Here is a 26,031-nt window from a genome sequence, read left to right as displayed (position 1 = left end):
AGCTCCTTCCAGGGAGGGTTTTTCCCACTTTATCCCAAGGAATCTTATATGGAGAGAATGATTTGTCCCACATTAAGAAAAAGTGGATGGTAGCAGCCTACTGTGAATCCCAAACAGTCAAGGATTCACATCTCTGATCTCCCCACTACTCCTCTGGCTCCGGTAGGAGCTATGACACACTCACTCCCACTCTCTCTGTGAGATATTTCTATTCCTGCAGCTTTCTCTGTCTGCTAGTGGGGCTGCACTAACCTGATGAGTATAATGTATACCCAGGCTCATTGATCACACCAGAACCTCCACATAAACATGCATATCGTTGAGCAGTTAGAACTGGCTGTGCTAAATTTTTCCATTTGGTGCGCAACCCTAGCAATTTAGGTGCCAAATCCCTGCTGAAATGAGTGTGGTTTAAACACTTGGTGATAGAAAACCTTTAGTTTAAGTTGGGAGTTAAGATGCTTACAGTTTTCACTCATGCTTCAAGAAGCATGGACATTACAAGTTAAGCTGGTCACCTTAACTTCCATGTCACATAAGCAGGAAGGCATTTTGTATATTATACTGGCTTTACAAATTATGCTCCATGTACTCATGCTTTGCCTTAGTATTTCAGTTCAATATTTTTTGCATCTGCAAAATTCAACAAAAGTAGCTTCCCCACTTACTACAGATGCAATTGATTAATTTCTGCCTGATACATTTCTAAAAGGCATTGTGCTCCCCAAAATGTCATAATATAGCAAGTATCCAAACTAAAATTCTAAGTGCAGCAGCTCCTCCAGAAAATATTTCCTCCTTTGCCACCAGACTGATGGCAATGCAAGAATTTTCCTGGTGGAAGGAAGAATACCTAGACTGCAGCTCTTTGTGGGTCTGTGCCATGTATTCCATTACATTCCCTTGCTTGCCAATGCAGAAGATAGTAAATATACCAACATATTCCATCCCCCAAATTAAGGCTACTTTTCGAGAGAACTTGGAAGTTTTTGTGAACCATGTTTCCTATACCAATAGGCTTAATTCTATGAAAATTGAACTTATACAACCACTTTGGAAACTGCATAGTTGAAGGTAGAGTGGGGAGAGCCTTTGCTCCATATGCCAAAAATGAGAGGCTAAATTGCTGGAATGCTCTCCCAGTGAATTTTCGCTCTTTGACATCCATGGCTGCTTTTAAAATACTAAAGACCTTTTTGTTTGTTCAGGCTTTTAACCCTTATGGATTGCCAGGCCTCTCAGCAATCTTGCTTCTGTTGACTTTTTAATGGTTTTTTTTTTTTTTTTGGTGTTATGGTTTTCACTGTTTAACTGGTTTTAAGGTTTTACGTTTTTATGAAAAAAAATTGGTATTTTAACTTTTTTAAACCACCTTGTGATGCTCTAGAAAAGGTGGTATAAAACCGAATAATTAAAAATAAATAAGATAGCATTTAATTGAAAATCACTCACACACAGAGACATTAATTATACTAGTCAAACCCTGTTTGGGTACTGTGGCAAGCAATACTTACTTCCCTGCGCTTTTGACCTACATATTTTACTTATCTGGCAACAACAATCCTCTCTACCACTACTACTACAGCAAAGATGTGATAGGGCTTGAATAGAATCATAGGATTAATGCCACCACCCTGCACTTGCAGCTTATGCAGATGGGATAGCAGGGAGGAGGAGTTTTTGATAGGTATCTGTTATAATGATTTCACAAAAGGGATTTATATCCTGCCTTTTAGGTGCAAAAGCCTCACAAGGCTGAAGTGGTACCACCACAATTAAAATTGAACACATAATGAATACAGTTATAAATGCATCCAAGCCATACAGGCAGTTGTTGAAATCCCTAAGTAGCAACATTAAAAATGAAGAACAAAAGGTTCAGAGAAAGCCTCATCACAGAACAGGAGGATTTTCAATACCTTTTTAAAGGTTGCCAGGGAGAAAGCGGGCAGATCAACTCAGGAGGACATTCCAGAACTGCAGCACCATCACACAAAATCTTTGGAAATCTTAATGGAGGCAGCAGGGGGCTGGCCTGGCCCGGCCACAGCGAGGAGGCGGTGGCAGCCCCGGCCGCGGTGAGAGGAGAAAGCCCCACCGCCAGTAAGTGGAAGAGGGCAGATGAGAAGGTGCGGGGGAAGAAAGAACCGCCCGCCACCAAGAGTGCACAGATGCTCTGTGCAGGGTTGGCTAGTTGTATATATATATTTTAAACATTTAATTAGATTTGTATTTTTATATTCCAGTTTAATATATTTATTGTGTAACTGTTTTGTTGTTTGATATTGTGCTTTGTAAACTGCCTTGAGATTGTTTTAATGAAAGGCGATATAAAAATACAACAATAAAATAAATAAATAAATAATACCTGTTGCTGATCATTGCCAAACAAGCCTGTGACAATAGCACACCTGCAGATTTTTAAGGCTGATCTCAATGCCCAGACAGGTTTTTACAGGCATAGCTGCTCTTTCAGGTACCCTTTCAAGTAAAGCAAAAGTAAAGCTGCGCCGTGGAGTCAGCGTTGACTCCTGGTGACCAGAGACATGTGGTTTTCTTTGGCAGACTACAGGAGAAGTTTACCATTGCCATCCCCGACACAGTTTGAGATTATGCCTGTCAGCACTTGATACAGCACCTGATACGTACTACTTCCTGATACAGGTGTTTCCCATAGTCTGTTAAGTTATTTCCCCGCTGTGCCATTAGGTAAAGGTAAAGTGTTCTCAACATGGCAATTCCAGAGAATGCAAACATTACAAGCCTGACAGTAGGAAGCGAGGCCCCGGAGTTCACTGGGACTTAACTAGGGCTCCCTAACAAGCCTACTTGAGATGCTAGACTTGAAAGTCACAGACGTAAACCTCAAGGAACTTCCCCACTTTACCACCTCAGACAAGCATCTTTAGTCTGAACTGGAGGCTCTTCGGGAGCCCTAATCAAGTCCCAGTAAACTCAGGGGGCTCGCTTTCTGCTGCAAGGCTTGAAATGTTTGTATCCTTCGGAATCACCACGTCGAGAACTGGGCAATTCTTACTTGCTAGGGCCAGAGCAAAAGAGATTAATGTTGCCCCACTGAAGAAATACTGAAATGTGTTCCAATAACTAAATGACGATAATTAGGCTCACTGGAGAAGAGCACGAGTGCCTCTCCCCAATAACTCTTGGAGCGAAAACAACATTGCTCAACCCAATCACCCAAAGCTCAGTCTTGTTTCCGATGATATCTGGAAACGAAACGAAACAAAGAGCTATAAAAGGAACAGCATCCATTTTTGAAGTTCCAAGAACCTGACACAAAAGAAGTAGCTTTACAGAAAACGGGTCGGGGTGGAGGAAGAAAGAGACTCCCCTTTTGGAGCTTTTCTACCCAAACGCCCACCAAGACAGACACACGCCTGCTCTTCTTACCGGGGCCCCTATGAAGCCGCCACTAGGCCCCCTCCAGACCCGAGAAATGGGCCAGGACACCCCAGGAAAGCTCCTGGGAAAGACCCACTTCCACTCGCTTACACAGCTCCGCTTTCACTCACCTCAGCCAGCACCGGCACTTTCCCTCAACACCTACAAGAAGACATCGAGAACACACCACAGCAAGCACCATTCCCTGAAATAGTCTTCCTTGATTGGCCACAGAGGAACACCTTCGCAGCTCGATTGGCTACTGCGCGAGACTTCGTCACGGTCCGCCGTGGTGTAGAGGGTTCCCGAGGTGGAAGTTTGTTGTGGAAACCAAGAGAGCGACTTTTCTTTCTCCTTTTGTTTTTTTGCATGTCTACTGAAGGGTTAACCACTTTAAATGACTGGCGTATCTTCTTCCCCATCGGTCCTTATGTTAAGCGAGTGTGAAATAGGATTATGCTGTTGTTCAGGACCAAGTCCCAGATCTTACGCAATTGCAAACCTGTGCCTAGAGGCGGTACCAAATTACAATTTTGGTTCACAGGATAGAATGCTCTACCCAAAAACCAGTTCAGCCTCTCAAACAATCATTAGGCTTCCCTTCGATCTGAATCATTCGCAGGCATCAGCCACCCACGGATGGCAAAATGCAGGCACCTGGAGAAGACAGGACAGGAGTGTGCCAGCACCACAACCTGTGCTGGCCTGTACGCACTATGTTACACACCGAAATAAAAAGCTATAAAGAATCGTGTCGAGTTTTAATAGGCCAAGTAAAGACGACAAAACAAGTGCCCATACGAAAGGGATGGAGGGTGGGCAGGAGGCAACAGGCAAGTGCTGAATATTTGGATAGCTGGGACTCGATAAGGCTACCGTGCATATCTGACACACGTCCACCCCTCCATGCCTTCTACACTGTATTTATTTATTTAACATATTTTTATACTGCCCCAAACTCACACCTCTGGGCATGGCACTAGTGTCATGTGCTCTGGACACCTGAAATAGGCTCTAGTTTTCTGTGTAAAGGTTTGTTTTAAAATTAAACCCTTAACATTGGCAAGCCCGCATCTGCAGTCTGAAGATGTATTGCCGTGTCACAGCTTTTATTACATTTAGACTACCTAACACCCAAGTTTGAAGGGAGTGTACACAGCTTAAAATTAAACTCAACAGAAGCAGCCATTTTAATGTCATAAAACTAATAGTTTTAACAAAAAACACACAACTAAAATCATTTTAGCAAACAGGCACGTCTTTATGCAATTTTTTTAAAAGAAAGCCAAAAAGATGGAGCAGCTCTTATATGGACAGGGAGCACATTCCAAAGTGTTGGGGCAGCCCCAAGAAAAGCCGAGTCCCCCAAACGAGCTGGTGGCAGCCATAACCAAACCTCCCCATGCGATCACAGTAAGCGGTGAGGTTCATGACAAAGAATGTGCTCTCATAAATACCTTAGACCCAAGCTATTGAGGGCTTTAGAGGTTCTTTACCTCTTCAAAGAAAAAAGCAAGCCAGAGAGAGGAACTACTATTTCACACAATATACTACGTTGAATTGGATAGTGATCAACTGGCATTTGAATCATTTTTTAAAATTCAAGAAGTTAAAGCAGGATAATTATCAATGACCAATAATAGAAAAATATGTTGAGAGAACATTATGACACCATGTCCTAGATCTGAGATGCCAAGAAGCACGTAGCTGGCCCCTATTAAAGAGGACTATGTGGAACTCAGAAGCAAGTAAGTTCTTATGCTATTCCGACATTCTTCCCCACCCCTCTTACACATATCAAGCTATCCTGTACCTAAATGACAGCATGATAACCCCACCTTTGTACCATGAAGGAACTCTCTTCCACCCACACTTTGTTAATCTGGATATCTGTCACTGTTCCTTCAGTTTGTCTTTATGAAAATAGTCACACCATGATTAGGAAACTAATAGTATTTGATTTGTCAGAAAACCACCAGATTTCCTGCTATGAGTAACTGATTAATGACATGTCCCAAAAAAGTTTTAGAAAACACAAATATGTAAAGTTTTATTAAAGAAAATAGGTCAAAATGACAATAATTGTGGTCATATTTAAAACATCAGAATGCCTTTTTTTAAAATATACAAACATGTTCACATACAATACATTGTCATTAATAGCAGCTAAAGTTACACAGGAAGAGTTTTAAATGCCATGCAAGTAAAACAGAGCTCCATACATTCATTATAAATCTGCAATTATGTCCATGCCAAGTTTTAACCCTATGGACACAGTTATAGCCAAACATGAAGGAGAATCTTGGTAAATATAAGGACAGTAAGTACATAAGTTAAGAACATTTTGGCATTACACATGTTGCAGGAGCACTGTATTTTGTGTATGTTCTGTGGCATTTGTTAATGCTAAAGCATAGGTAAATATCAAAATATACACCTCTGTTTTACAACATAGGACTGGCATACTTCAAAGTACCATGCCAATTATAAATATTATAATCAAATTCCAAACAAGTATAAAGGAAAGCTACTTACACACACTTAATATGCATACAGTAGTTATATAACAAAAAATGATTTAGAAAAGCAACCAGGTTCTCATGCCAGCTTATACTGAACTGAGCTGAGAATTTAATACCTTTTCTGAAAACCTGCAGTTCATGGATATGTCTCTTTTTCTTTGGAAAAAGACATTTACCTTCACCAAGACACACCATTTATCTTTCACTCACATACACAAAAAGTCCAGTCAACCATGACAGACAAGATTGGTCCATAAGAAATTTTGTCCAGAGATCCAGCAAAATAACTGTGGTTCACACATCTTTACTACATCTCAGTTGGATGCAGCTTAATGTCAAAGAATGCTACAGGTTGCTTCAATCTAGAGTAATCTTCATTTTCATCCTTAATTGTAGCAGATCACAGCTTCCAACATGTTTCAATGTGCAGCCATAAGTTGAGCAGCGCTTTGATGCCCAGTCAACAACATTGAGGCTTGCTTCTAGTACATAATCAAGGTGAAACGTATTTGCCAACTCATAATGGTTTGTCAATAACAGTAACACCTAGAGAGAAAAAGCAGTACACTTCAGTGCAACTTTCCTATACGGCTGCTCTATTATAGCAATAGCACTTACATTTATATACCGCTCTATAGCCGAAGCTCTCTAAGCGGTTTACAGTGATTTAGCATATTGCCCCCAACATTCTGGGTACTCATTTTACCGACCTCGGAAGGATGGAAGGCTGAGTCAACCTTGAGCCCCTGGTCAGGATCGAACTTGTAACCTTCTGGTTACAGGGCGGCAGTTTTACCACTGCGCCACCAGGGGCTCATTATAGCAAGCAAGAGGGTTAAAAACAGCTTCAACTGTAGATCAAAGTTATAGCATGTGTAGTAAGCTGGCCAGCTTACATTATATTGTCCACTAGTATTTTTAAGCCCGTTATAACGGGCGCTAGCTTTCTCTCATGCCTTTTAGGGTTTTGGTTTTTTTTAAACTTTTCTGAGGCCGGGACCGGGGGTGGAGTGGAGGCCTTAGAAATCCTTTTTAAAAATGCAGCCGCGGCCGACGCCGCCGACCTACCACCCTCCCTCCCAACTGCCGAGTCCACCTTACCCCGGCCTGTGTCAGTCGGGCAAAGATAATCCTTAATTTCAGAGGCAGAGAGGAGCTTGCAAATAGAGCTCCTCTCTGTGCAAAGGCTGTGCCGGAACTGGCAGCATGGACATAAAGGACGCAGTAGGCGTCCTTTGCGCCCAAAACGCCATTTCAGGAAGAGGCTTTGCACAGAGAGGAGCTCTGCTTGCGAGCTCCTCTCTACCTCTGAATTTAAGGTCTATCTGTGCCCAACTGACATGGGCCGGGGTAAGGTGGGCTCGGCAGTTGGGAGGGAGGGTGGTAGGTTGGTGGCGTCGGCCGCGGCAGCATTTTTTCCTCCCTCCCGCCCGGCTCCGACGTCGGCGCCAGACCTCGGCGGCGGCTCTGCCGCCACCTTGGTCGGCTTCCCCCGCCGCCTCTTCCCCCCACCCGGCTTCGGCGGCGCGGCCAGGCCTCGGCCAGTGTCCCCCGCCGCCGCTTACCCGGCTTCTTGGAGGCACGAACGCACGCTTGGTGTCCGTCCACGGATGGACACCAAGCGTTTTATTAGAGAGGATTAGCCACATGTTCCTTAGGAGATATTTAGGTCTGTCATTAGAAGTGATGAGATTTTGCATTCCATACTTTTGACATAAAAGTCGAGCACCAGGTCCCAATATAGCAACATGACAAACAGTTTGCTTACAAAGCAATAATTATGTCAGAGTATACATTCTTAGTAAAAATACCTAATCACTTTCCTGGCTTTAGTCCTTTGTTGTTTCAATACAATCTACTAACACCAACCTAACTCCAAGGCATTCGAACCTCTAATGCCTTCTGAACACAGGATTACAATTAGCACAACTGTTCTTACTCAGGATATTGTTCTGCTGATAGAAAACAGCTAATGAATAATTAATAAGAACAAACATTGTATATGTATAGCATGGAACTGCAACCTAATGCTTAATTTGAGCCTGGGGTTCTTTTTTGGCAGTTGTCAGAAGTGTCTGACAAGCTGGAATTCAGCAGGTAAAGTTAAAATTGCCCTCCTTCTATTTCTGTAATAAGTAAAGCTTCAGCTGTTGAATACTATTGGGCACAGGAGCCCTGCTCAAAAAGGACTGGCAACCCTACATGAACCTGATGAGAACAACACTTTGATATTTAATCTATTTTGGACATACTTTTAGAATTGGAACAAAAGAGAACATCCAGTGCTGATTATTCAGATGCTCCTCCCTTCCAGTGTCTCTCCAATCTTTTAAGTGATATCCCAGGTAACCATCAGCAGAGAACATGGCTTCTAGGACCAATTGGAAATCTCTTTAATTTATTACTAAACTGTAATGAGACAATTGTGTGTCTCGCACAATTGTTTCAGTGTTTATTACAATTTAGTAATACATTAAAGAGATTTCCAAGGTTAATTCCAATTATAGCCATGTTCTCTGCTGATGCTCTTTAAGAGGACATATTAACATATGAGAAACAATAAGATTCTCACTATATAATAAATAAATGTATAACAAACACTGTTGATATGAGTGTCCTTTATGTTGACATAAGAAGTTATATAAATCTAAAGACACACTCAACTTCTGATGGAGCCAAGATTCAACTCAAGATAATACTTAATAAAGAAACACTTGTGAGGATAATATAATCCTTGTTATAAAAGTCAATACAGTCTATATTATTCAAATCCACAACGGTGATCCAGTTACCTCCATTTTGATAAGAACTCTTGTCAAGTCAATGACAAATCAGAGATATTAGAAAACTTCAATGCAACTCGATTACACTGGTGGTATTAATCCATATGTTCCACTGGTGTGAAGAAGCACCTCTATTGCTTCAAGAAATTAGCAACAGAAACTAAATACTAAAACAACCAGCTTGTAACAGTCTTACAAGGAATTCCATAAACTCGATAACACTGATGGCATTGTTCCATATGCTCCAAACTCCACTCTTCCAAGAAACAACTCAGTTATACTCTAGTTAATAAGCATATGTAAGTGCATTATATCTCAGAAAATACAAAATATACCTTGCTTCAAGAGACATATTAAAGTAGTGTGAAGCAAAAAACTTGTATGAAACCATACAACCATCCTTGATTAAGATATATTGTAACAGCCTACTTACTGTAACATGTTAATAAGATAATTATTCAAGTAACATCTTCTACAAACCCTTAATAAATACTTGATATGAAAAAGCCTAACACAATATAAAAACCACCTTATATAAAATAACATATTGTAAAATAAGACAAAATTTAGCAAAAATTTTGTATAACTATACACAGAATCACCTCTGTTTCTTCAAGAAGATATGCTAAAGCACCAGCCTGATATACCATTCCAGAATGGTAGAAAACTACTCAGACATAATTTATACACCTGCTGGAAGTCAATTGTAACTCTACATGGAGATTTAATGGTATGCTACCCAATGATAGACGTTGATTCTGAAGAGACAGCAATATTTATATTTGAGATACAAATGCCAGAAACCTGAATATTTTTTACAAAAAGGATGAGAAATCTAATTTTTCATTGAGTCCATACAGTACTAAGGTGATCAAATTGAAAATCCATAATGATTCATGTTGAAGTAACTTAATTGCTGGATCCATTCCTTTTTGTTGCCAGATACAAAAACCTTTCCAATAGCAAAGAACTTTAAATCATCCACACTGTGGTTATGCGCCAAAAAATGTGCCGTCAATGGGGCCTCTAAATTACCAGTCCTAATTTTAAGAGTGAAAAATTTGGATTGCATCTTAACATCAAGAAAACAAAGATATTGACGACTGCAGAGAAAACACACATTTGTGAGCCAGCATGCTGTAGTGGTTAGAGTGCTGGACTATGACCGGGAGACCTGAGTTCAAATCCCCATTCAGCCATGATACTTGCTGGGTGACTCTGGGACAGTCACTTCTCTCTCAGCCTAACCGACTTACAGGGTTGTTGTGAGGAGAAACTTAAGTATGTTGTACACCGTTCTGGGCAACTTGGAGGAAGAGTGATATATAAAATGCAAAAAAATAAAAAAAAAGTCAGAGTGAAGATCAGTAATGAGATAATTGAAGTAGTAAAGGAATTTATTTTTCTTGGCTCTAAAATTGATCAATATGGTGACTGCAGCCCTGAGAACAGAAGGCATATAGCACTTGGAAGAACTGCAATGATCAGCATGAGCAAAATTTGGAAGAGCAAAGATATTAGTCTTCCAATCAAATGCAGACTAGTCAATGCAATAATATTTCCAATAGCTACATATGGCTGTGAAACTTGGACTCTGAAGGAGGCAGATAGGCGAAGGATGGATGCTTTCGAGATGTGGTGTTAGAGGTGACTGTTGCATATCTCATGGACAGCGAGAATCACGAATAAGCAAGTTTTAGATCGTGCTAAACCAATAATATCGCTAGAAGCCAAGATTACTAAACAAAGACTGACATATTTTGGTCATGTCTTGTGGGCTGATTCACTCAAAAATACAATTATGCTGGGAATTATCAGCGGAAGAAGGAGATGGGGATGGCCTTGTACTCAGTGGATGGATATTATTAAAAATGACACCGGAATGGCCATGGTGGAATTAAAGGAAGCTGTAAGAGATAGGATGGCATGGACTGCATTGATCCATAGAGCGACCAAGAGTCGGACACGACTGAATGGATAAGAAGAAAGCTCAATTCTGCAAGTTTTTAATTGTCTTCTAGTTTGACCCACATAAAGTGAACAGGGGCAAACAACAATATGACATGAGATGTAAGACAATTCGTAAAGGATATTTATGTTACTGAATAACCATTGTTGGGGTTGACAAATTGCTTAATCTGCAAATATTGAAAACAGCAGGAGCAACTGCCACACCTAAAATGACCTGTGAATCCCATGTTTGAACTTATCATAGAGCGATTAATATCTGGGTGTACTAATCAATCCTTTAAGTTGAATGTCCTTCGATAGCCCGGTGATGTATCACAGTCTGGAAGATCTTGTACAATATATCTTAATCCCTGGGAATATGTATCCCTTTGTTGGTGAAATATGACTGTTCATAAACTTTTTTAAATCTTAAAATTTGTCCAAAAGGAATATTATCTTGGATATGTCTATGGTGGAAACTCTTACAATGAAGGATAGAAAACCTGTCTTGAAAAAGTTCAACAATGAAACGAAGGTCACCATTGTGGATTTGGACAATATAGATTGTATTCAGTTTTATACTATGGATTGTATTATCAACATAAAGGACACCCATATCAACAGTGTGTGTTATACATTGTTTATTGTATATGGGGATCTGCTTGCTTCTCGTGCGTTTGATATAGAGATCCCAGTACACATAGTTAATCTCTGACATATTAACAAGCATGGCATATGGACAACACTGATCTAATATCCTGAAGAGAAAAGTTCAAATAAAATAAAAGTCAAAGTGCAATCCAGAATTACATCCTGAACCAGATTTCTTAAGTTTTCCTCAACCTTACTACAGATATAAATTTGCTGCAACAGACACTATCTATGCATAATTCAATTTTTTACTCTTTTCATTCTGTGAGGAATTCTCAGCCAATTCCTGTTATACTTTTCACTGAGGAAACAATCCAATTTTATTAGCCTTCAGAAGGAGAGAAAAGACTCTTTTAGAAATAATTTTCCATTACCTGCATAGCTCCTTCCAGTACTCATGCATGAGGATACAACTGTCCACTTATCTGTTGTTGCATTATAATATTCTACTGTTGCCAAGTTACAGGAACCATCATCACCTCCAACTACATACAAGAGTCCATTTACAGCACAAACTCCTAAGACAAAATCAAAAAGTAGTGACAGTCATCATTAATTGCTTACTTTCTTAGCTAGTCAAGCAACACTGGCTGTCAAAAGGAGTTAAGACCTTTCTTGGGGATTGGTTTATGACTTGGCAAATTCACAGTTTTGTTGTGTGGGATGTGTATAAAGTCACAAGTATCTAGAACTACAGACTTTTATAGCACTCGAAAGTGCAATATGTTACTGGAATAATACAATTTAATCGAATTCATCACTATTGAGTGCTATGAGGAATGTGGCTGCATGAGTGTCACAGCATATATTGCATAGTGCCTGTGATATCCAAGTGATATGGAATGTAGTTGTCTTGGCATCTTTACAAATTGTATTTTGTGCTTTCCCCTCTCTTCTTCCAACAACCTCTGTGGCTAATGGAGATACATTGGTGGAGGGGGTAGGAGGGAATGTTTGTCCAGAAGAGCTCCTGTAGCAAAGTTTATGAATGTATAAGGCAATTTGTTCAGCATTATGAACCATGATGGAAAATACCATGAATCAGAAGGTTATAGTTATTTTATTATAATGCTATTATTTAGCCTAGAATTCTTTTATATATTATTTTCACCAATGTAGCAAATAACCACTATAGTTGATGTACAGTGAATATTGTACTCATTCAACAGTACTGCATTTTGTAAAAGAGTTGTTTGCAAGTATTAAAACTGCAACACACGTTAGTATATGATATCTCCAAGTTTAAATCACAACACTATATAAAAAGAATGCAAGCCAGGCTGAGTGCAAATTGCCACAATTTAAATAAGAGCTACAACACTAAACCTGCTAATAAAAATAGAAAAACAGACCAGTTATGGGTGGATTATTTCAGTTCCCTTGTAACTATGATAGATAAAACTCTAGCTTTAACAGAAAGACCCTACCCATTAGGTTTTGCAGCTTTGAAACAAAATCTCAGTTATAAACAAAGAGGTTTATAAGAGGTTTATATGCTTTCAGAGGTTCCTGAAAGCATAAATTGCCATCCCAAAGTAGTGTTGTCTTTAATACTCCACTAAAGTCACTTTTAATTCAACTATTTACCTGCATTTCTCCTACACATGTTCATATCTGCAACCTGCTTCCATGTATTGATGGCAGGATCATACACTTCAACACTTTTTCTAACTAAAGGGCCATCATGACCTCCTACTGCATACAATAAGTTGTTTAAGACACCAACACCTACAACAAGGGGAAAAAAAGAGCTGGTCAATATTAAATATCCACTTCTGGAGTGCCATCAAGTTTGACAAGCCCTACAGGGGGGAGACCCCTGTCTCAAGAGCATTCCACAGTGGAACAAATCATGCAATTAGGCAGGTTTTACATTGACAGATACTTAATATTTATTAAGTGAACATTCATAGTGGCCAGCATCCAGACTAATCCTTGTATGACAAGGTTTCCTGTTGCATAAGGGGAAATTCCTTTTCCCTCAGTAGCCACCTGTGCCTTCCAAAATTGTTTCCCTGAAGGTCTTCCAACCCTCAAGAAGAAATTTTGAGAGACGTAGTCAGCTGCAGCGGAGAGAAAATAAAAAATCAACTCACCCTCACCGCCCCATGGAAAATCTTGGCATTTTGGCAGAATGTTAAATCTGGATGTCAGCATCTTCCGTTCACATTTTCAGTAGTCCTTGCTAACTAGGTTTCATTTTTAAAATCTCCATTTTGCAGATGGCTGATGAGGCTGCAAGAGCGTGGCTTGCTGAAGACCTCTAGTGAACTCATGCAAGAGGTGAACTTGAACTAGTCATTGGTGCACAGGCACAGCCCTGGCTCCTATGCTACACTAGTACTCAAAGCCTTATGCACAGGCACAGCCCACAAGATATAAAAACTAAGAGGTCCTGCAGCTGATCGTCGAGAAAACATAGCATACACAGGATAAAGAACAGTGACAGTAGAAACCATTAGAAACCATGTAGAATAAGTACATATACAATCTGCCAAGTGTAAAAAATTTTATTAACAGAAACAAGACAGAAAAAACTTCTCAAGTTAAAACTATCAAGATGAACTTGAGAATGGCACAGAAATGGCAGAGCCAGCAGAGCTGAGAAGGCAGTACAATGAACAACAACAACTTTATTTGTTAGCCACCCCATAACAAATAGTTAATTTGCTGTATGGCAAATTAGGTATAGAATATAGAAGTTCTATATGGATATACAGGTGAAACTCGAAAAATTAGAATATCGTGCAAAAGTTCATTAATTTCAGTAATGCAAATTAAAAGGTGAAACTGATATATGAGATAGACGCATTACATGCAAAGCGAGATAAGTCAAGCCTTAATTTGTTATAATTGTGATGATCATGGCGTACAGCTCATGAGAACCCCAAATCCACAATCCCAGAAAATTAGAATATTGTGAAAAGGTTCAACAGTCTAGGCTCCAGGTGTCCCACTCCAATCAGCTAATCAATCCATAACACCTGCAAAGGGTTCCTGAGCCTTTAAATGGTCTCTCAGTCTGGTTCATTAGGAATCACAATCATGGGAAAGACTGCTGACTTGACAGTTGTGCAGAAAACCATCATTGACACCCTCCATAAGGAGGGAAAGCCTCAAAAGGTAATTGCAAAAGAAGTTGGATGTTCCCAAAGTGCCGTATCAAAGCACATTAATAGAAAGTTATGTGGAAGGGAAAAGTGTGGAAGAAAAAGGTGCACAAGCAGCAGGGATGACCGCAGCCTGGAGAGGATTGTCAGGAAAAGGCCATTCAAAAGTGTTGGGGACTTTCACAAGGAGTGGACTGAGGCTGGAGTTAGTGCATCAAGAGCCACCACACACAGACGGATCCTGGACATGGGCTTCAAATGTCGTATTCCTCTTGTCAAGCCGCTCCTGAACAACAAACAACGTCAGAAGCGTCTTACCTGGGCTCAAGAAAAAAAGAACTGGTCTGTTGCTCAGTGGTCCAAAGTCCTCTTTTCTGATGAGAGCAACTTTTGCATCTCATTTGGAAACCAAGGACCCAGAGTCTGGAGGAAGAATGGAGAGGCACACAATGCAAGATGCTTGAAGTCCAGTGTGAAGTTTCCACAGTCTGTGTTGATTTGGGGAGCCATGTCATCTGCTGGTGTTGGTCCACTGTGCTTCATTAAGTCCAGGGTCAACGCAGCCGTCTATCAGGAGATTTTGGAGCACTTCCGCAGACGTTTCCTTCCGCAGACGAGCTGTATGGGGATGCTGACTTCATTTTCCAGCAGGACTTGGCACCTGCCCACACTGCCAAAAGTACCCAAACCTGGTTCAATGACAATGGGATTACTGTGCTTGATTGGCCAGCAAACTCGCCTGACCTGAACCCCATAGAGAATCTATGGGGGATTGCCAAGAGAAGGATGAGAGACATGTGACCAAACAATGCAGAAGAGCTGAAGGCCGCTATTGAAGCATCCTGGTCTTCCATAACACCTCAGCAGTGCCACAGGCTGATAGCATCCATGCCACGCCACATTGAGGCAGTAATTGCTGCAAAAGGGGCCCAAACCAAGTACTGAATACATATGCATGCTTATACTTTTCAGAGGTCCGATATTGTTCTATTTACAATCCTTGTTTTATTGGTTCCATGTAATATTCTAATTTTCTGGGATTGTGGATTTGGGGTTCTCATGAGCTGTACGCCATGATCATCACAATTATAACAAATTAAGGCTTGACTTATCTCGCTTTGCATGTAATGCGTCTATCTCATATATCAGTTTCACCTTTTAATTTGCATTACTGAAATTAATGAACTTTTGCACGATATTCTAATTTTTTGAGTTTCACCTGTATATGTGCATAGCTTGACTTAAGCTACGCCATTCTGCTTACCTAGTCTCAAGGATCTGCTTTGTAGAAAAGCCCTGTCAGTAGTTTGTACTACTGTTTATCCCTGCTGGTAGTTTTCCCTCACAGGCAAAAGTCAGTGTAACCGCAAGTGCTGGATGTGATAAGGCTGGAACAGACTGGCTGATTGCTTGCACATATCTTGTAACCTATTCCCTAACGGCAGGAACCTTGGCCAGCCACGGTGACGAGTCTGCTATGCAGCTGTTTTCTGAAGAATATTTTAGAGTATAAATGTATTGCTCTCTGTATTGAGCCTTTGTCCTGCTTTGAGCACGAGCCAAGCAGCACTTTTGCTACTTAACAGGGCAAATAAAAGCTTTGATCTTAAGTGCTCTCGTCTGGGTTGTTGTTGTTATTATTATTATTATTTTTACATTTATAGCCAGCTCTTCCTCCAAGGAACCCAGAGCAGTGTACTACATACTTGAGTTTCTCCTCACAACAACCCTGTGAAGTAGGTTAGGCTGAGAGAGAAGTGACTGGCCCAGAGTCACCCAGCTAGTTTCATGGTTGAATGGAGATTTGAACTTGGGCTCCATCTGCCCAGCAACGAACCTCCCCTATTGGGGTCAAGGGTACCCCGATACTTCACTCTCATGACCAAATCACTGATTCTAGACTTGGCTGAGAATGCCTCTAAACTAAACAGGGACACTCCCTATCTAGGCAATCAAGCAATCCAAGAACCTGCAGCTGATTTGTTCAGCTGGCTGGGCAGGAAACAAGGCAAGCAAAACTGAAGCATGAGGGCTTGATTTTATATTCAGAGCTTTACATATATACTAGCCCTCTACACTACCAAAAAAAAAAAAAAAAAAAAGGTGCCCAGTAATGTGGAAGAGTGTGTTTTTCAAAGTTAAGAAAATGTTTACACCTCCAATTGGGAGAAGGCAGAGGTGTAGCTATAATTGAGTTAAAGGGTTCAAAGAACATGGGCCCCCAGCTCCCGAGGGCCCTCCAGCTCCATCCCTCCCTATTTTCTTCATTATCTCCCTCACTCTGGGGGGTTGCCAGAGAGAGGGATGGACATGGTCCCCCTCTCTCCTAGCTACACCCCTTGGGGAAGGGGCAAATGAGACAAGGCAAAGAAGGGGAGGGAACCTGTGCAGTGCAGTACTATGCATATTCACTATGCATATTCATCTGCAAATAGGAGCATTGGTTACTTACCATGAAGGATTCTTCCTGCTGCTGGATAGGAGGACATATTGTATGCCAGGGATATGCAGGCTCTGATCAATTTGGCGATAGTGGTTTTTGATACTTTCTGGCCCATGGAAGTAGGGAGAAACACCACAAATAGGGCGGCTGATGACCAACATGGTCATCAGTATGTTGGATATAGGTCTTTAGGCATCAGACATCCAGCTTGTGCCATGCCTGCTCCAATGGTTGTGAAGGTTTAGGCCAAAAAGAAGGCAGGATAATGTCCTGGGATGAAGAAAGAGTGGGGATAGGTCAAATGGAGTCTGCAGAGAATATACAGGAGAGTTTGTTGATGGAGAGTGCTTGATGTTCTGACTCTCTTCTGACGGAGGCAACAGCTACTAGGAATCTCAACTTATATGTCAGAAGATGGAGCAGGATTGATCGGAGAAGTTCAAATGGAGGAACTTGTAGTGCTCCAAGGACTGTGTGGAGATTCCATGAAGAGAAATGGTGCACTCTAGGTGGGGAAAGCAGGGTAGCTCCTCCAAGGAAACATTTGAGATGGACTGTATGAGTCATTGACAGATGTTAGAAGCCAACAGTCCCAAGAGTGTTGCTACTTGTTGCTTTAGAATGTTCACTTTGCCCTCCTGTAGGAACACAAGGAGGTCTTTGAGGTCACATTCATCTCTCTGCTGGTGGTGTCTAGAGCATCAATGCAAAGAGGCTGTCCAGGTGAACTGTGGAAGCCCTTCTGGTCACCAATATGGTGTTCAAGGCCCTGTCCTAGTATCCAAACTGTTTAAGGAGGTTCCTTTTAGTTTATAGCTAATCTTAACCAGACTGAATCGTGGTGGATGATGGGCCCTTGTTGGAGAAGGTCCATCGAGACTGGTAGGAACCACGGTGGTGTGGCGAGGTGAAGGATCTCTGAAAACCAGTGTCTCTTTTATGAGCTAAATCTGGTTTCTCACTCTGTATATGCTCAGAGGGAAAGAGGCAAAGTCACATTATACACAAACTGAATTGGTTCTTGGAGATGGTGACCATGTAGGATCTGGGCGCGCAAACAGAGATAGAGGAAGACACACCCAGAGAGTTCAGTGGGCTTTACTATAGAAAGTTGCTCATCAAGATACAATTCAAACAGGTCATCCAAATTAAATATGTTTCCAATTCAAGGTGTAGTGCAATGTGCCTAGCCATCACATGTGTGTGCAATCAATAATTACAGCTGTCTAACAAATCCTAATAAAACATTCAGAGAGAGAAGAAAGAAGGGAGGACTTAGGAAAGGGATTAGTAGGGAGGAGCAGTGATTAGTAGGGAGGAGGGAAGGGGAGCAGTCTGAGCCATTCGTTAGATAGGCATCTCACCAGGTTCACAAAGAAGGCTTCAAAGGACTTGTTTGTTGCTGGGGCTTGGGAGCAATGCAGGCTTCAAGCAGTCAAGCAGACTGGTGGTGGATGCTCAGAGCAAGACAGAGAGAGAGAGCACCATGGCTGGGTAGTTTTGACTTCTCACCCACAGCAGAGATCACAGATGGTCCCTGTCCATGGAAAGAATTCCTGCTCTAGCCCCATGGCTTGAACAGTGAACTCTGGGATCGCTCTTGAGCAAAGATCTGCTGGTTGGGCAAAACTTGCTGATTTGCCATGTCCAGAGACCCCTTTTTATAGCAGCTGGCTCCCATAGACCTGCACTAGGAGTTCTTTCAAGATAGAAGTCTCAGTCCTGGATCTCTAAAGTGTCAGTCGCTCTTATCATAAAACTTCCCTCTTATGACAAAACTGTTTCTTAGTTGTAAAAGTTCAGAGCAGCATCCTCTGCATAATGTCTTTTTGTTGTCAGGAAGCAATTTGCTCATTTTGTTCTCCAAACATCTGTATTTCTTAAGTTGTTGGTCTGTCTTTGCCTAAGAAGCAGACTCCTGGCACTTCTTGCTCCAAAGAGTGTTAAAAATGTCAAAAGGGATTTTAAGCTAATATGTGTGAGACAGCAATTAAACTACTTCTTGTGTACATCTACTTAGTGTGTGATTCTAAGAAAAAGAATGTTTAAAGTAACAGCCAAGGGGAACATGCTTGAGGCTAGTTAGTCAACGCATTTGACTAAGGCAGAACAATATAGGTGACATCAACATGATAAGCATGATGTCATTGGAAGTAAGGGATGAGCTTCCAGCTTGTCTACTAGGAGTTAATCATTTCACTCAAAGTAGAGCGAGGCCTTGCAACAGAGAATCTCTCAATGGAATTGCTAGCAAAGACGCACAGGCCTCAGCCTGGCCTGCTGGGCTATGAGTTCTGGTCCAATATGAGTGGCATGGGCCATAGTATCTCTTTGGACAGTATCGGGCCACTAGGATGACCTTCATCTGGTACAATTGGATCTTGCGAAGGCATCTGCTGACCAGGGGGACAGGAGGAAATGCATACACTATTTCCTGTGGCCATGGTGTTGCAAGGGCATCTACCACTTCTGCTCCTTCACGCAGGAAGTGGGCAAAGAATCTTGGAAGTTTGGTGTTGTTGGGCACCACAAAGAGGTTGGATTGTGGACACTCGAAGTGTGCCATGAGTAGACTAAAAACTCGATGGTTGAGGCTCCATTTTGCTGGGTGAATCTCAGTGTGGCTGAGCCAATCAGCTTTAGTGTTTGTTTATTTGTTTATTTAGTGCATTTTTATACCACCCCAACCCAAGGTCTCAGGGTGGTTTTCAACAAAAACAAAACAATAAAATCAATTGAATGCTAAAAAACAGTTTAACACAAATAATAAACAATCCAAAGTTTAAAAAGTTAAAAAGCTAAAAGGCCTGGGTAAAAAGATGAGTGTTTTTAAGTGTCATATTGTGTGATATGACACAGCTGATGAGCCCATGTGGGAAGCATCTGGAGCGACTGCTGGAGTACCTGCTGCAATACTCATCTACAGAATGTGGCTTCGGCAGAACGGTGAGTGTCCATCTTGTGTAATACCTGGTGTAGGCAGACTGGAAAGACCAGATTGCTGCCTTACATAATTGACATGGGAGTGTTTGTCAAGAAGCCTGCCATTGCTGCTGCTGCTGCCCTGGCCTAATGCGCTAAGATATGGAGAGCTGTCTGTATTATTAATGTATGCCAGGGATATGCAGGCTCTGATCAATTTGGCGATAGTGGTTTTTGATACTTTCTGGCCCATGGAAGTAGGGAGAAACACCACAAATAGGGCGGCTGATGACCAACATGGTCATCAGTATGTTGGATATAGGTCTTTAGGCATCAGACATCCAGCTTGTGCCATGCCTGCTCCAATGGTTGTGAAGGTTTAGGCCAAAAAGAAGGCAGGATAATGTCCTGGGATGAAGAAAGGGTGAGGATAGGTCAAATGGAGTCTGCAGAGAATATACAGGAGAGTTTGTTGATGGAGAGTGCTTGATGTTCTGACTCTCTTCTGACGGAGGCAACAGCTACTAGGAATCTCAACTTATATGTCAGAAGATGGAGCAGGATTGATCGGAGAAGTTCAAATGGAGGAACTTGTAGTGCTCCAAGGACTGTGTGGAGATTCCATGAAGAGAAATGGTGCACTCTAGCAATAGCAATAGCACTTACATTTATATACCGCTTTATAGCCGGAGCTCTCTAAGCGGTTTACAATGATTTAGCATATTGCCCCCAACATTCTGGGTACTCATTTTACCGACCTCGGAAGGATGGAAGGCTGAGTCAACCTTGAGCCCCTGGTCAGGATCGAACTTGTAACCTTCTGGTTACAGGGCGGCAGTTTTACCACTGCGCCACCAGGGGCTCTAGGTGGGGAAAGCAGGGTAGCTCCTCCAAGGAAACATTTGAGATGGACCGTATGAGTCATTGACAGATGTTAGAAGCCAACAGTCCCAAGAGTGTTGCTACTTGTTGCTTTAGAATGTGTTGTTGCTTTAGAATGTGTTGTTGCTACTTGTTGCTTTAGAATGTTCACTTTGCCCTCCTGTAGGAACACAAGGAGGTCTTTGAGGTCACAATCATCTCTCTGCTGGTGGTGTCTAGAGCATCAATGCAAAGAGGCTGTCCAGGTGAACTGTGGAAGCCCTTCTGGTCACCAATATGGTGTTCAAGGCCCTGTCCTAGTATCCAAACTGTTTAAGGAGGTTCCTTTTAGTTTATAGCTAAACTTAACCAGACTGAATCGTGGTGGATGATGGGCCCTTGTTGGAGAAGGTCCATCGAGACTGGTAGGAACCACGGTGGTGTGGCGAGGTGAAGGATCTCTGAAAACCAGTGTCTCTTTTATGAGCTAAATCTGGTTTCTCACTCTGTATATGCTCAGAGGGAAAGAGGCAAAGTCACATTATACACAAACTGAATTGGTTCTTGGAGATGGTGACCATGTAGGATCTGGGCGCGCAAACAGAGATAGAGGAAGACACACCCAGAGAGTTCAGTGGGCTTTACTATAGAAAGTTGCTCATCAGGATACAATTCAAACAGGTCATCCAAATTAAATATGTTTCCAATTCAAGGTGTAGTGCAATGTGCCTAGCCATCACATGTGTGTGCAATCAATAATTACAGCTGTCTAACAAATCCTAATAAAACATTCAGAGAGAGAAGAAAGAAGGGAGGACTTAGGAAAGGGATTAGTAGGGAGGAGCAGTGATTAGTAGGGAGGAGGGAAGGGGAGCAGTCTGAGCCATTCGTTAGATAGGCATCTCACCAGGTTCACAAAGAAGGCTTCAAAGGACTTGTTTGTTGCTGGGGCTTGGGAGCAATGCAGGCTTCAAGCAGTCAAGCAGACTGGTGGTGGATGCTCAGAGCAAGACAGAGAGAGAGAGCACCATGGCTGGGTAGTTTTGACTTCTCACCCACAGCAGAGATCACAGATGGTCCCTGTCCATGGAAAGAATTCCTGCTCTAGCCCCATGGCTTGAACAGTGAACTCTGGGATCGCTCTTGAGCAAAGATCTGCTGGTTGGGCAAAACTTGCTGATTTGCCATGTCCAGAGACCCCTTTTTATAGCAGCTGGCTCCCATAGACCTGCACTAGGAGTTCTTTCAAGATAGAAGTCTCAGTCCTGGATCTCTAAAGTGTCAGTCGCTCTTATCATAAAACTTCCCTCTTATGACAAAACTGTTTCTTAGTTGTAAAAGTTCAGAGCAGCATCCTCTGCATAATGTCTTTTTGTTGTCAGGAAGCAATTTGCTCATTTTGTTCTCCAAACATCTGTATTTCTTAAGTTGCTGGTCTGTCTTTGCCTAAGAAGCAGACTCCTGGCACTTCTTGCTCCAAAGAGTGTTAAAAATGTCAAAAGGGATTTTAAGCTAATATGTGTGAGACAGCAATTAAACTACTTCTTGTGTACATCTACTTAGTGTGTGATTCTAAGAAAAAGAATGTTTAAAGTAACAGCCAAGGGGAACATGCTTGAGGCTAGTTAGTCAACGCATTTGACTAAGGCAGAACAATATAGGTGACATCAACATGATAAGCATGATGTCATTGGAAGTAAGGGATGAGCTTCCAGCTTGTCTACTAGGAGTTAATCATTTCACTCAAAGTAGAGCGAGGCCTTGCAACAGAGAATCTCTCAATGGAATTGCTAGCAAAGACGCACAGGCCTCAGCCTGGCCTGCTGGGCTATGAGTTCTGGTCCAATATGAGTGGCATGGGCCATAGTATCTCTTTGGACAGTATCGGGCCACTAGGATGACCTTCATCTGGTACAATTGGATCTTGCGAAGGCATCTGCTGACCAGGGGGACAGGAGGAAATGCATACACTATTTCCTGTGGCCATGGTGTTGCAAGGGCATCTACCACTTCTGCTCCTTCACGCAGGAAGTGGGCAAAGAATCTTGGAAGTTTGGTGTTGTTGGGCACCACAAAGAGGTTGGATTGTGGACACTCGAAGTGTGCCGTGAGTAGACTAAAAACTCGATGGTTGAGGCTCCATTTTGCTGGGTGAATCTCAGTGTGGCTGAGCCAATCCGCTTTAGTGTTTGTTTATTTGTTTGTTTATTTAGTGCATTTTTATACCACCCCAACCCAAGGTCTCAGGGTGGTTTTCAACAAAAACAAAACAATAAAATCAATTGAATGCTAAAAAACAGTTTAACACAAATAATAAACAATCCAAAGTTTAAAAAGTTAAAAAGCTAAAAGGCCTGGGTAAAAAGATGAGTGTTTTTAAGTGTCATATTGTGTGATATGACACAGCTGATGAGCCCATGTGGGAAGCATCTGGAGCGACTGCTGGAGTACCTGCTGCAATACTCATCTACAGAATGTGGCTTCGGCAGAACGGTGAGTGTCCATCTTGTGTAATACCTGGTGAAGACAGACTGGGAAGACCAGATTGCTGCCTTACATAATTGACATGGGAGTGTTTGTCAAGAAGCCTGCCATTGCTGCTGCTGCTGCCCTGGCCTAATGCGCTAAGATATGGAGAGCTGTCTGTATTATTAATGTATGCCAGGGATATGCAGGCTCTGATCAATTTGGCGATAGTGGTTTTTGATACTTTCTGGCCCATGGAAGTAGGGAGAAACACCACAAATAGGGCGCCTGATGACCAACATGGTCATCAGTATGTTGGATATAGGTCTTTAGGCATCAGACATCCAGCTTGTGCCATGCCTGCTCCAATGGTTGTGAAGATTTAGGCCAAAAAGAAGGCAGGATAATGTCCTGGGATGAAGAAAGGGTGGGGATAGGTCAAATGGAGTCTGCAGAGAATATACAGGAGAGTTTGTTGATGGAGAGTGCTTGAAGTTCTGACTCTCTTCTGACGGAGGCAACAGCTACTAGGAATCTCAACTTATATGTCAGAAGATGGAGCAGGATTGATCGGAGAAGTTCAAATGGAGGAACTTGTAGTGCTCCAAGGACTGTGTGGAGATTCCATGAAGAGAAATGGTGCACTCTAGGTGGGGAAAGCAGGGTAGCTCCTCCAAGGAAACATTTGAGATGGACCGTATGAGTCATTCAGATCAATATCAGTGGCTATATCATCTACTCACTGAAAGCCCACTCGGATACCAATAGGGGAAGGCTGAAGGCTGGCTTAGCATGTTGTATATCGTTAGCCTTAAATGTAGAATCTATCCGATTAGCTGACCTGCCCCCCTATGCTATGGCTATTTTGATCAAGGCTAGGAGTGGAGACTTGTTATTGATCAATGTTTATCTGCCTCCCAGTCAATCACTTAATTCCACTACAACAATTTGGGAACAGTTGGATATCTATATAACCGAAGCATTATTGAATTTTCCCCATGCTTCAGTAATTCTTATGGGGGATTTTAACTCCAGATGTGGTACCGATGATAAAACTTTGATGGCCTCACATTTTTGGAAATGGGGAGATTGCATAAATGGTGCTTCTCTCATTAACCGTTATTCTAAAGATAAATGTATCAACTCATCAGGAGCTCAATTGCTCTATTTAACTAAGATACATGAGTTGACCATTTTAAACGGTACTATACCCTCAGATATTCCTGGGGAATATACGTTTCCTTCCTCTTGGGGAAATAGTGTAGTGGACTATGTTATGGTTTCCAAATCGATCCTTCCCTATGTATCTTCCTTTGAAGTGGGTGAGCAAATTTTTAGTGATCACTTACCCATGAACATCTATTTAGATCTTCCTCAAGAAAGGAGGGGTAATTTGTTCCCCTGTGCTTTTGAGGAAAGTTCTGCCAATCTTAGCTGCAAGATAAAATGGTCCAAGGAGGTAGAAAATGAGATCTCCAGGTTCTATGATTCTCCCGAAGGTAGAGATTTATTTGATTCCATTGTGCAAGCTCACCTGGGACCACAAACAATTGTTGCATACGGAAAATTGGAAACTGCTTTTATGCAAAAGTTCCTACATTGTAGTAAGCTACATTCCACACAGACCTATAGTAAAAGAGCAGCTAATAACTGGTTTGATCTGCGTTGCAGGGCTTTACGTAAACAACTGCTGAGTATCTATAGAGAATACAGATCGGGTACAGAACAAACAGTTCCATCAATCTACTATCAGATTAAAAAGGCATACAAAAGTAGTCTTAAATATGCTAAACAACAAGCATTGCGAAATGTCTGGAACAAGCTTATCATGGCCACTACTAATAAAGATAGCCACAATTTTTGGAGATTGGTTTCGGCAACCAGCTGGGTTAATATCTCTTGTAAAATTCCGGCTAGATCGTGGGAATCTCACTTTTTTGCTGTCTATAATGATGCCCAGCCTAGCCAGATCTTTGTTCCCCCTCTGATTGGGGAGTTGCCCCGTTGGCCTCCTGTTACGCCCGCTGAAATAACGGATCTAATAGGTCACCTTAAAAATGGAAAAGCTCCTGGTCCTGATCTTATTCTTCCTGAACTATTAAAATCTAATATAGAATGGTGGGCTTTAGTTTTAGCTAATTTATTTACATCGATCAATAGTTCAGGCGTTGTTCCAGAGCAATGGAAATCAGCAATAGTGGTTCCCATATTCAAAAATGGTTCCCATTCAGACCCATCCAATTATCGACCCATTAGTTTGCTGTCAGTGGTTGGCAAATTATATGCTCTGTACCTTTTGGTTAAGCTTGAGGCATGGATCTCAGAAAAATCAAATTCTCGGGATTGAACAAGCAGGCTTTAGAGCAGGCCGCTCTACTCTCGATCATTGTATGATCTTGCACCATCTAGCAAAGAAATACTCTAGTGGCCCCAAATGTAAATTTTTTGTTGCCTTTATTGACTTAAAATCCGCGTTTGATTCTATCTCCAGATATTTATTATGGTCCAAACTTGAAAAAACAACAATAGATAAGAGATTGCTATTTTTGATGATGCAGCTTTATTCCAATTCCTCATTACGGGTTAGATATGCTATCAATGGGGCCCTAACTGATTCTATCCCCTCTACTCGAGGGGTTAGACAGGGCTGCGTCTTGGCCCCGACACTGTTCAATCTCTTTATCAATGATTTGGCTCCATTTCTGGAGAGTGTGGACTCCCATGCCCCAAAGCTGGCTAACAAACGAGTGCCCATTTTACTCTATGCCGATGACGCAGCCGTGCTATCCCAGTCCAGATTAGGTTTACAAAGACTGTTGCGTGCTTTTGCCGGCTACTGCAATGATAACAAACTAACAGTTAACTACAAAAAAACAAAGGTCCTGGTTTTCTCTAAATCCAGGAAACTATATAAATGGGTA

The 26,031-nt window shown here is 41.8% G+C and overlaps 2 protein-coding genes across 12 annotated transcripts in view; both read right to left on the bottom strand.

Moving 5' to 3' along the window:
• The window catches only part of LOC128326167 (methylsterol monooxygenase 1-like), a 44,878-nt gene that overhangs the window by 9,803 nt on the left and 9,044 nt on the right, over nucleotides 1-26,031 (bottom strand). The window contains exon 1 of one of the 4 annotated variants that reach the window (XM_053252485.1): nucleotides 3,534-3,704. The exons of 1 other annotated variant lie outside the window; for it this stretch is intronic. The gene's annotated coding sequence lies outside the window, so the exon portion shown is untranslated. 2 more of the 4 variants (XM_053252481.1, XM_053252484.1) reach the window with 2 other exon arrangements.
• KLHL2 (kelch like family member 2) overlaps nucleotides 5,426-26,031 on the bottom strand; it is a 96,296-nt gene continuing 75,690 nt past the window's right edge. For 7 of the 8 annotated variants that reach the window (XM_053252473.1, XM_053252479.1, XM_053252475.1 and 4 more), the window contains 3 exons: nucleotides 12,896-13,036; nucleotides 11,683-11,826; nucleotides 5,426-6,470 (listed from right to left, as the gene is read on the bottom strand). In XM_053252473.1, coding sequence (XP_053108448.1) covers nucleotides 6,442-6,470; nucleotides 11,683-11,826; nucleotides 12,896-13,036 — 314 coding nt within the window. In that variant the 3' untranslated portion in view covers nucleotides 5,426-6,441. Of the gene's footprint in view, nucleotides 6,471-7,495; nucleotides 7,877-11,682; nucleotides 11,827-12,895; nucleotides 13,037-26,031 lie in introns of those variants that run through there. The other variant, XM_053252474.1, reaches the window with a different exon arrangement.

Source organism: Hemicordylus capensis, chromosome 5 (genome assembly GCF_027244095.1).
Source record: "Hemicordylus capensis ecotype Gifberg chromosome 5, rHemCap1.1.pri, whole genome shotgun sequence".
NCBI lineage: Eukaryota > Metazoa > Chordata > Lepidosauria > Squamata > Cordylidae > Hemicordylus > Hemicordylus capensis.
The sequence above is the reverse complement of the archived record's forward strand: the minus strand, read 5'-3'. Positions and strand labels throughout refer to the sequence as shown.